General features: G+C 32.3%; 1 protein-coding gene across 1 annotated transcript in view; it reads left to right on the top strand.

The window, feature by feature from the left end:
• Positions 1-12,127, top strand: part of IFIH1 (interferon induced with helicase C domain 1) — a 51,457-nt gene that overhangs the window by 20,379 nt on the left and 18,951 nt on the right. The window contains exons 4-5 of the mRNA XM_019727302.2: positions 3,822-3,926; positions 9,206-9,426. Of these exons, the coding sequence (XP_019582861.1) occupies positions 3,822-3,926; positions 9,206-9,426 (326 nt within the window). The remainder of the gene's footprint in view (positions 1-3,821; positions 3,927-9,205; positions 9,427-12,127) is intronic.

The following is a 12,127-nucleotide window of genomic DNA, read 5'->3' as shown; positions in this document are numbered from 1 at the left end:
CCTCTTTAAGCAGCAACTTCATGAAAATTTACGATTTGTTTCTCCTCAAGTTTCTTTTCCTTGATCTAACAGAATCATTTTCATAATAAATGATAAAGTAGAAATTACTGTCTATATTAATTTTTTAAAAAAAGGTTAAATCACTTGTTAACAGTGGCTGAGCATAGACCTTGAGACCGATCTGTCTGACTCCTTAGCCCATGTTTCTTTCATGGCGAAACCCAGTCTCCAATTGACTCTGTTTCAGTTGATCTGTTTTAAAATTATAGACACATGACTTTATTCATTAGGACATAAGTTAAGATTGACATACTGTGAAAAGTATGAAGAGTGAAACAAGATATTCCTATATAATCAATTGCAGGAATTCTTGGCTTATAAACTCAATAGGTTAATTTAATATTGGCATCACAAAAGCACTTTCTTGATCTGGCATTTTGAGGTGTGTGTAACATGATTTTTAAAAATGAATGCAGGAAGAAAATCTCTGTGGAAAACATTCTCAATGTTATGGGAGATACAACATATTTTCTTTTATTATTAAAGTTGTTTCCTATAGTACTTCTATTTCTGTGAAATAAATATACATACATATGATATATATATAATTATATATATATATAATATATATATATAATGCATAAGAATTTGCTGCCTAGGAAACAAAATTATTTTTGTGTTGAGAAACTCAAGACTTATATATGCTTAAAATGACAAAGAAACAGACCTGTATATATTCACTTTCTTTTTTGTAATAATCTCTAGCAGAATTATTACAATTAATTTTGTCCAACAAGGATAGAGTGTTCCTTTTTTATTTGTGTACAGAAAAAAAAGTTTCAACATAATATGGATATTTAAATGTAAAGTACATGAAAGTCTGTGGATGAAATCAGAAATATTAGCAACATAAAACAATCTTGCAAACTTTTTTTTCTTGCAAAAATAAGTAGTTTCAACACTGATAGAAAATTTGAGATTATAATGAAAATGTGTAGATGCTTTAAACAAACAATTTTATTTCACTTAAACGTATAGACACAGGATTGTTTGCTTCTTTACAAAGCTTCGCACAGATCATCAGCCATGCATGGTGTTGGGTAAAAGGCACTGGGATACTGGAAATGGATTCAGAAAATAGGGACTCCCAGCTGTGTCCCATTCTGGCTGTGTGATCTGGATAATGATTTAACCACTCTGAGCTGTAGTTTCTCACCTATAAAATTGAGGTAATAATGGATATCTACCACATAGGATGTTGAGAGTTTAAAATGTAGTTTATATTACATTTGTGAAAGCACCAAGCTCAGGGTCTCCCTAACACATTACAGATTTATTTGTTAGAAATAATCCAAATAATGAACTTAATTAATAATACCCTACTTTTGGTAGCAACTTTCGGTAATATTCATTAATTATTTGTGTACATTGAATTAAATAGCTCCCCCAAATCGTATGTATGTTAGAACAAAGTGTGGGGAAAATCTTGACTTTACATATACATGAAGCCGGTTTAGTATTATGGTTTAAATACTAGTGATTAGAAAATAAAATGGAAATTAAATGTATTTGCCATTTGTATTACACTTAGTTGGAAACCTAGAGATATAGTGTTAGATTGTAGATAACATTTGTTAGTATTTCTCAGTATTTTTGATATTTTATTCAATTCTCAGTACCACATTTGCAACAAGAAATGAAAAGCATGTCAAAATTTACTTTTTTTTTTGCCTCAAAAATCTTGGTCTCTATTTCTACATCCGGAATTATCCTTGCAATGACATTTTCCTGATCTCATTTTACACCTTGCCTTTTTCTGACAAATCATATTCTCTTTTCATCAGTACATCTGCCCAAAACATTCTTCTACTTGACAGTTCTATCCCACACTCGCCTCTGAGCTTCTAACAAGGCATACCTCTGGGAATTGCAAAGTGCCATATTTAAAATCTCTCAGTGAGATGTATAGGTTTTCCCGTGTGATCATAAGGGATTCCTCAAATCTGAGTTTTAGAGCTAATCTACATCAACTGATAAGCACAGTATTTTCACATTAGTGTATTTATGTTGTGCTAATGTACTTAAACAGTGTGTGTGTCCATTGAGAATTTTTCTACAAATTTCTTATTAGCTTTCTTTTAACTTTTAAGAAAGATATCTTACATATTTGACTGTCATTGGCTATAATTCCATTTTTCCTAAGCTAAATAGGCTTATTCAGATTGAAAGGAAGATGTCATAGATAGATGTCATAAATCCATTTATATGACATTCTGGAAAAGACAAAAGTATAGGGACATATACCCAGTCAGTAGCTGCCAGGGGATAGCAGGAAGAAACTGACTACAAAGGGGTTTGAGGGGACTTTTGAGGCGATGGGAAAATCTTGATTGTGATGGTAGTGACAAAACTATATGTGTTTGTCAAACTCATAAACCTATAGACCTAAAAAGAGTCATTTTTACAATGTATAAATTACACTTCAATATACCTGACTTTAAAAATATAACTGGTTAAAGAAAGAGAAGATACCTGTAGTTTTAAGGAGTTGTACACTGTCTATTTCCAGAGAAGTCTTATTGATAACATACTATGTGTCTGTTTTTCACCCATTTCTATTTCCAGTCCTAAATGTGTGACACCCAGACTAGTTTTGAATAAAGGCTACTTTAATATAATTCATTTAGTGTGTTTGGCAGCTTTAGCATGAAATAATAGTTATCTAATAAGTATTATGAAATGTTATTAATTATAAGAAGAACATTATTAAGTGAAACTCTCACCCTAGTAATGCACCAACTACTTGAATTTTATTTCATTTTCCAATCACCAGCAATTAAGCTGAAGTGCTAAGAGCTTATCATACCTGATATTACTTAACAGTTATCAAATCCTGTGAGGTAAATTATGCTAGCCTCATTTTAAATAAGAGAAAGTTAGGGACAGAGCAACTGCAACAGTAATTTCACAGTTTTTTCCGATTCCAAAGCCAACATTTGTAACCATGTTTCATTTATTTTTACCAGTTAGTTTAGCAATAGTTCTGATGCTTGAGGACTGAATTGCATAAATCCTTGGAAATAAACTGTAAAGAAGGGGAGTCTTCCCCTGAGGGAAAGCGGTTTTCAAAAAGAATTGATACTGAGTACTAGAAACAGGAAATCAGGTAACAAGTACAGGTTGTGCCCTTGCCACTCACACTAATTGTAACTCTTTGATAGAAGCTTAGTTTAATTATAGTAAAGAAAACTATTTATTTCCAACCTCACATGAGCTTCTAGTACAACTGCAGTGGCAGGCTTTACAGATAGGCTTTCTGAGGAAATTCTTTTTCATATTTTAAAGTTACGTTTAATACCAAACTGCTATTTTCATAACTAATCAGCAAATCCAATACTTTATTACTTTTAAAAAAAAAGCATTATTCCTTACTATTTTATGTGAAAATCACTCCATGGTTTCTATATAATATTTCTCATTTAAAAGTCATTATCAAGCCTATATCTTCTTTTTTGGACAAAATTTACATGTTGGAATGACAAAAGTCATAAATCCTTACAACTTTGTATCAGCTCTCATCTTGGATGTATGGTACTTTAAGTAGGTATATGTATTTGATTCACCACTCGGCAGCTTCTTAGCCATAGTGGAGTTTTGAAATGTAGCTTGCCAGAAACGCTTACCTTTCATTCATAATTGTCTGGGTGTGCCTTCCCTACTTGCATTGAACTGTATGTACTGTGTGTTGTAGAGGTGTGCAGTTAAAATACGTTTATTCTCAGAAATATTTCTAAAATATTTTAAAATGTTTTCCTTTGCAGAATCAGACACAAGTTTGGCAGAAGGAAGTGTCAGCTGCTTAGATGAAAGTCTTGGACATAACAGCAACATGGGCAGTGATTCAGGCACCATGGGAAGTGATTCAGGTACTGCCTAACTGTTGTGTAAACCTTAAAAAGTGTGAAATAAGACGCCATATAGTGGAAAGCATGGGGGCTGTTCATACCCTCCCTAATGTATTTATGCAATTAAAGCAATTCTTTTCCACAGTTGAAGTTGTTTTGGAACTTTGCCATTCGCTTTCTTTCAAAGTACAACTTACAAAAGTATTAGACTCAAGCTCTCTAAATTTGATCCAGTTCATATCTTTTTGGTCTGACACATGCCATGTTCCATAGAATCATGTCGTCTATTTTATTTATAAGATCTGTTTCAATTCATTTGACTTTTAAATTCTGTATCCAATTTGGCATATTTATTCCCAAATTCTATTTTTTTTGTATTAAGATCCATTTTAAATAAAAAATTAATACTATCAATAAGATGAGTGTGACTCTGTAGGTAATTGCAGATAACAAGAGTCCCTCTTTAAATGAAGAATTAGAAATTACACATACCAGTATAGTTAAAGAGTTTCAATTTCTATAAATATATCTTGCATGAGATTAGAGTTTGCAAAATATTTTTGTCACTCAGTAAGAACCTTGCTAGGTGTTTTCCAAATTACTCTTCATATTAGTTGAATATCCCACCATAGAGTGCCTCTCCATACTTGAGCAATACATCCTGTTATCAAATCTCCTAACTTTTGTCAGTCTGATCGATTCCAAATCCCTTCTTTCTGTTCTTTGAATGTTCATTTCCATTATTACTGAGCTAAAATGTTAACAACATTTTTTAAGAATGGGTTATGGGTCCTTGAATGTCTGTTACACACTTTTCTATGCTTATCTGTATGTTTGAAATATTTCATAATTAAAATTAACAAACAAAAAAAATGTTTCGCAATGTGGCCAACTAAGAAGCAGTAGAAAATGCGCAAGAAACAAATTAGTCTTTATTTGTTCTGTGATTGAGTTGTAGAAAATACTTAGAAAATATTGTATACATCAGATGATTCTGCATTCTTAGAAGAACTGTAGGAATTTAGATCTGCAATAGGACTAATGGGTCAAAATCATTTACATAAAGATGTTCATCTGCCCTAAAAGCCTTTCAAATTAGTGAATCACCTTCTTTATTTAAATGTCTTTTCTCTCAGTAACACTCCTGAATCCCTTAGAACAAGTTGGTTTGAGGAAACCGAATTCACCAAATGTCAGTCATAACTTTAATTAAAAAGCATTAATTCATTTTCTGTTCAATTCAATTAGTGTTCAGTTTATCAAATTCTTTCCATGTGCTTATTTCTGTGGATTATATTTATTTTTTCTATGCTTGTTATACAATTGTTTAATTTAACTATTAACATTTTTATGTTGCATTTTTGATGCTGGAACTCAAAATATACTCTAGCTAATATTTAACATTTTTATGGGTTGCTTTAAGCTTCTGGACCTCATCCTAAGTTTTGTTTGTCTACGTAAGGGCTTTTCAACAATATTCATTCATTCAGTAATTATTTAATGGCTGTCCTTTATGTGCAGGGCATTTTGTCTAGTTAGCAAATGTAGCTATTTACTGATTTTCAGTCCTCAATGTGGCATGAAAGACATGATAAATCTAAAAGCAACCTACTTTTAAAAAGCAAATACATTTTCAAAGGCAAATACATTTGAAGGCAAACACGTTTTTCATGGTAACCCACTAACTTTCTAGATGGGGTCAGTGCCTAGGAAAAAGAATTGCTTTGCATAGTGGGTAGTAGAATTCTGAAATAATAAAATTAGTCCTGTCCCTTATGTGCATGATATAGGATGAAGTAGAAATCAATTCAGAAAAAGGTTTAGATGAATTATGAATTGTTAAACACGTATTGGATCCCAAAAAAACATTACAATGTTTTGGATTATATTTTAACCTTTGAGGTTGCCATCAAAGGCACATTATTACATGCCTTTTGTCCACCTTCAAAGGTTACATAATGGGCCATAAGGATAATGGACATGACCCAATACCATAACATTATGTTCCTTTGTGGAAGTATTACATTCTAGTAGAAGATAATCAGAGATACTTTTCAAGTTTAAATTATTCTAATTGTACTATGGAAAGCTTTTTTGTTTTTCTTTTTCTCATTTTTCAAAGCGATATACAGCTTCTCACAAAGTAGCAATTTTTTGGCAGTACACATTGGTCTGATATGTGGAAAGTGTTTCCTTACTATTTTGAGGTAATACCTATTAATATTTGTCCAGCTGGAATGGCGTATTTTTTTTCTTTTTTTTTGGTTATATACTATAGGTAAAGGAATACTTTTTCAATTTCAAACACATGCAGTGACAGACCTTTTCTCTCCAAGAATAACTCAGCTGTCAAAATCAATGTGAGAATGAAATTTGCCACATGGTGTAGTTCCAATAGAATTTTATTATTTAAGCCCTATTTGATTTCTTTTTTTTTTTGACCATTTATATTGTATAGTATAATTTTAAGGTCTTCAATCAATACTTGTAGAGAAAAGGCACAATGTTATTCAAAGCCCGTACATATTTTAAATACCATTTTCATTATTGCATTTAATTGATTTTGCTTTTCAAGGAGAGCCAAAAAGAAAGAAACAACAAACATAAAACAAAACCCAAACATTTTTTCTGTGTTTTTTTTTTATAAAGGAAATTGGCTCCTGGCTCATTGATACCAGTCCAGTTCTCTCCTTCTGGTGACAGAGAAGAGAAAATTCTCTTTTCATTGCTTATGTGGATAAATTCTTCCATCCCTGTGTCAGAGGATGTGATAAGGCAAGAATCAGGCTGAATATTTAGCACTCATCCAGCTCTTTTGCTTTGGATGCTATTCTCACAATGAATCCAACTCTAATTTTTTCCATATTCACTCTGTGCTTCTCTTTTAAACTTGAGGACATCCATCTAGTTCCTAGACTTGACTCAAAAATGTGGAAGAGTATTGAGCTTTCCATTGAATAGCCAGATATTTTTAGTGGCAGCAGGATAATGCCTTAGACTCTAAATTTCTTGAGGCTTTGGACTGTATTCTTGAGAATGTATGGTTATAATAGGCACCCAATAAATAGTTACTGCAGAATGAATTAGTGGTACATGGCTAGTTAAGTACGTAGCAGTAAAATGTCATGACTTTGATTCTACAATTAAATTTGAACATGATAGCCCTTTCAACATTCTAAGTCTTCTCAAGTGATACTGATGTTTGACTCATTTGTCTTAGTTTTAGATTCCTGGGAAAAAGACTTTGAAAATTTCTCTGAGTTTCTCCTTTTAATTTCTGTTACCCAAGGATATAATAATAAACATGAAAAACAAAAGTGAAAAATCATGATATTTTAAAAGTACATGTAGCTATTATGAGGAAAGCAGAACTTTATTCTTTTTTTTAATCTATGCAAAAATGTACCCAGAGCGAAATTAAATAGTTTTCTAATTCTTTTAAACAAACTTCTTAGATTAACTACCAATTTAAAAGTAAAAGTAAATATCTTGATTTTGGTGTTAATTATAATTTAAAATACATATTCCTTTGCAAGCATTGTGACTTTTTTTGGAAAAGTTGTGTTACAAAGGCTTGAAATATAGGTGGAATATTAGGATTTTGACCATCTATGAAAGCCACTTAACAGAGAAGTAATGATATTCTTAAATAAATTTGAACCTTCCATGAATATAATAGAAGATGAATTGTTATAATTGCTGTGGAGTTCAAAACAAGCACGGAAAGAAAACTTGTAAATGTGTATTTTTAAATGCTGGTGATCTTGAATGAGTTTTTCCTGAAAATCATATTAAATGAATCAGCAGATGATCTAATGATGACTTAAATGTATTGCATCTGTGTTTACTCATCCATACAGAAGGCAAATTTCCTGCCAGGTGAGTAGATGACTCTTACTAAGTGGTATTTGGTGTGAATTTTCCTACCTGTTCAGATCATGCTATCACAAGTTAAAAACCAGTTAAATAGAATCATCCCTTTGCTGAAATGGAATCATCAGCAACTTTTTTTTTAAGTTAATGGGATTATGTTAGTATAGCTTTATTGCGATCGTTGATAAGAGAAAGAACACTTACTTCATGTGTAATGAAATACTGATAAGTGCTGTCATTTCATTTTTTTCTTATGATTACATAAGCATGAGATAGGCTTTTAAATTGATATGATATTTATTTTAATGCATTCCACATCAGTTATACATTTTTAGACCTTTCCTCCTCTGGCTAATATACATAATATGGTCACTTCTAAACAAAATATATTTAAACCGAGATATGTTGTAATGATTTTATTATTCTAATGTTCATTAAATTAATGTATGTTAGTACTTACTTTATCAGTATTTTAAATTTAGAAATCTAGGTTAATTGGAAATATTTTTAATATATTGTGCTTTGAGTTTCAGGAAAATATGAATGCATGGGGACATTCATATAAGGAAGTGATGAAGACCATAATTCAAAACCAAATTGGCAAAATTAGTCATAATTGAGTTTAAAACAACAAAGTTGTTTTTCATCTTTTAATGAAAACCTACAAATTAAAGGCTAGTATTGGAGGAGTTTTTCCCTTTGTCCATAAATATTGCTTCTGTTTAATCTGGTTGGCTCAAATGCCAAGAATGAATTTTTTTGTTTTTTGGGACCATTTTAAGATATTTTAGTTAAATAAGATAGATAGATAGATAGATAGATAGATAGATAGATAGATAGATAGATAGATATGCTTTTGGTATTTGGCTCTCAGACAAAGTTTTTCAAATGAAGGGAAGTAGCATCAGCCTTATCTTCTTTGCAATAAAAAATAAAAGAGGATACAGAATAAGGAGGACTGAAGGTTCCTACTTACCCAGTTCCTCTTGATTTGTAGGTGGAAAAGCTAAGAGAAACATGTAGGTCATAATGGCTCAACAAAGAAATGGAAAGTCTGATGCATTAAGAACCATAACTGCCAATCCTGCACCACAGCCCTTTCTGTAATTTCCACTTGGCATTGCCCATTCTGTAAAAAGACACCCCCCCCCCATTGTCCCCTTCCAGTTTTCCATTCTGTTAATTTACTCCCTAAGTACCCCCACCCCCAGGCCACTTCCAGGATAAAGTGCCTGAGCTGTATCCTGCAAATACAAACAGAAAGCTGACACCCTTTTGGTGTAGAAAATAGAAAATGGATTGGTTTGGGCCATACATTGGAAAAGGAATTTCAGCCACAGAGGCCTATGTTCAGGCCTTCATTATTTTGTTGCCCATTCTTTATTTATCTTTTTCCCCTTATGTTTCTTCCTTTTAACTTCCTTTAGATGAAGAGAACGTGGCAAAAAGTGCATCCCCTGAGCCAGAACTGCATCTCAGGCCTTACCAAATGGAAGTTGCCCAACCAGCCTTGGAGGGAAAGAATATCATTATATGCCTCCCTACAGGAAGCGGGAAAACCAGAGTGGCTGTTTACATCACCAAGGATCACTTAGACAAGAGGAAAAACGCAGCTGAACCAGGAAAAGTCATAGTCCTTGTCAATAAGGTATTCAAATGGCACATAATATAACACTGTCTATTTTCATTTTGTTCTTTTGAAGCATGTGTATAGTGACATTTGTAACAAGGGATCACACAGATTTAGTTTAATTAGAAAAATGTCAAAGTAAGTATTTTATTTTAAGTCGTGTTTTTCCAGTTGTATAAAATATCAAAGTTATTAGCCTTTAAAGTAGAATTTTTCTATAAAACCAGAACATTTAATGAAATGTAACTGATGTATAAAGAGTATATTTACCCAGATATTCTTTAAGGTTGACTGGTACTAATTTATCATTGCATCTAAACATAAATGACCTCAAAATATCACAGGAATCTAGGATCAGATATTGTCTTTAGAGGCTCTTTAACTGTTAGTCAAAAGTGACAAGTGCTCTTTGTCTAGAAGATATATAATTTTGTTTGGAGATAAAGAGGAAAATTAAGTAAATATTTGGTTGATTTATAGCAAGTTAAATGGATAAATAATTTTCAAAGGTTTTATATATATAATAGATATTATTAAATGCAACAGGTTTTCTTTAGTAATTCATATCTTGGGGCATTTGAAGGCAGACTTCGTAAACAGGTGTAAGTTTCCCTCATTTTAAACAAAATCTAGTAATTTGAGTTTTATTCAGATAAACGAGAGTTTATTAATTTATAAATTTATAAATTGAGGATATTAATATTTACCATTTTATGGAGTAAAAATTGAGTATACTTTTCTATGACCAGAAACAGTCTTTTTTCCTATTACTTATGGTAACTAGATTCCCAGTTATTTCTTGACAGAAAATATAATAATAGACTATACAAGCTTCCTGTATTTTTTGGATTTCTATTATGATAAAAGGTTTAGTTGCAACCTACTTTTCAGTACTAAAAAAACATACACAGAATCCATGATCTGAATGATTTCCTTCATGTAGTTCCAACTGACTTTTTAACGTATAAGCTAAGCCTAACGACCTCTCCTTTCTATTCGTATGGCCATTATTAGAAGTTTTATTTCTTTCGTGGTCATGATACATTAAATATTTTGTCCGTAGTTTTTTATATATTCCCTTTATTAAGGATATTATCTTTTGGAATATAATAAATTTAGGTGTGAATATTGTTTCTACCTACCAGTAGTTTGACTTTAGACAAATTTCCTCATCTATAAAATGAATAAAATAATAGTACCCAGTACAGTTGTTCAGAAGTTTAAATTAGATAACCTATCTAAATCCTATTAATGACTCAGTGGCTATTAGTTCTTTCTGCCCTCCTTCGTTCTCACCTTCATAACTAATGAAATGGAATTCCTTAAACAGTGAGCAGAGTCTTAAGTGTCAGGTCCAGAAAAAAGAACAAAGTTAACTGCATTCAAAAGCACTTAAACGGATGTTCTTAATCCCCCTTGGACATTCTCCCATTTCCTTAAATTCCTTCTCATCGTCTACCCTCCCAATAAGCCTTTTTCCCTACTTATCAGTCTCTCTATTACACCACCTCCTCCAAAGTGTGTAGCCTCAAAACATAGGAGTTATTTTTGATTCATCTGCTTCCTTTACTTCCCTTATCAGGTCTTCAAGATAGGCTTTTATCCATTGCCAAGTAGTTCTCTCATCTCTGCTGAGTAACTTTGAATATCAAGGAGGTTCCCCTCCTAACAACACAGATCAATCCATTCTTTGAAAAACTGACACTGTTGTTCAAACTGACATTTAGAAAGCCTTACATGTATTCATCAAATCTGTTTCTGTGAATCCACACTCATTGGTTAGAATTCTTTCCTCTGTGATGATACAGAGCCAGTTAAGTTGTAATTCTCTTGTCTTATTACAGTCCTTCACATAGAGAAGACAGCAAGTGTCATATAGCTCCTAAGTTATTTTTTTGTTCCCTGGGATGAATATCCCGTGTTTTTTTTTTAAATCTGTTCTTCATATAACATAGTTCCCAGTCTTTTCATCATCCTGAGTGTTAGTAGTTTTCCAGACATTTATCTCAGACCCTCTTAAAACAGCGTCCAGAGTAGGAGAAAATACTATAGGTAGAGTCTTATCAGGGCAGAGTTTAGGAGCGATGTGACACAGCCCATGACTGGGTTTGCCTTTCTCACCAGTGCTGTCACCCACATTCTCATCTGGAGCCTGCTGTAACCTAAAAAGCCGAAATTCCTTTTCATTTGAAAATCTGTTAAACCTCTCAAGTTATTTTTGTGCAGTTAATTTTTGAGCCTAAATACAATTACTTATGTTTATTTCTTCATATCATTCATGTTAATTGATTATTTCAGTTTTCATATGCATCTAATGCACCTTCCTTTTTATAATAACTTGTCTTCTCAGTGCTATATTCTAGTCACAAATCTTTCATCTCATTGGATCTAGGTGATTCTTATGAACCCAAATGTGAAGCCATGTTTAAATGTTAAATTATCTTCATGAATTACTCATATTGATTGCATTGTTGTGTAGACATTTAAGGACACGAGTCTTATTCCTGATCTGTTTCCCTATTGCTTTTCCCTAAGAATTACTAGAAGTCCCTTCTCTGGTTCTTCCACTTGTGTCAATTTTTTTTTACTTTACTATCCCATTTCTTTGAATTTTAAAGTAATTCCAACTTTAATTCTTTTTGATTGAGTCAGGAAATCTCTGGCCCAGTAAGCGAATATAACCTGCATTCTGTATTTGGCCCAACAGCGAGATAATTAT

Source organism: Rhinolophus sinicus, linkage group LG01 (genome assembly GCF_036562045.2).
Source record: "Rhinolophus sinicus isolate RSC01 linkage group LG01, ASM3656204v1, whole genome shotgun sequence".
NCBI lineage: Eukaryota > Metazoa > Chordata > Mammalia > Chiroptera > Rhinolophidae > Rhinolophus > Rhinolophus sinicus.
This window is presented reverse-complemented; position numbering and strand designations above follow the sequence as displayed.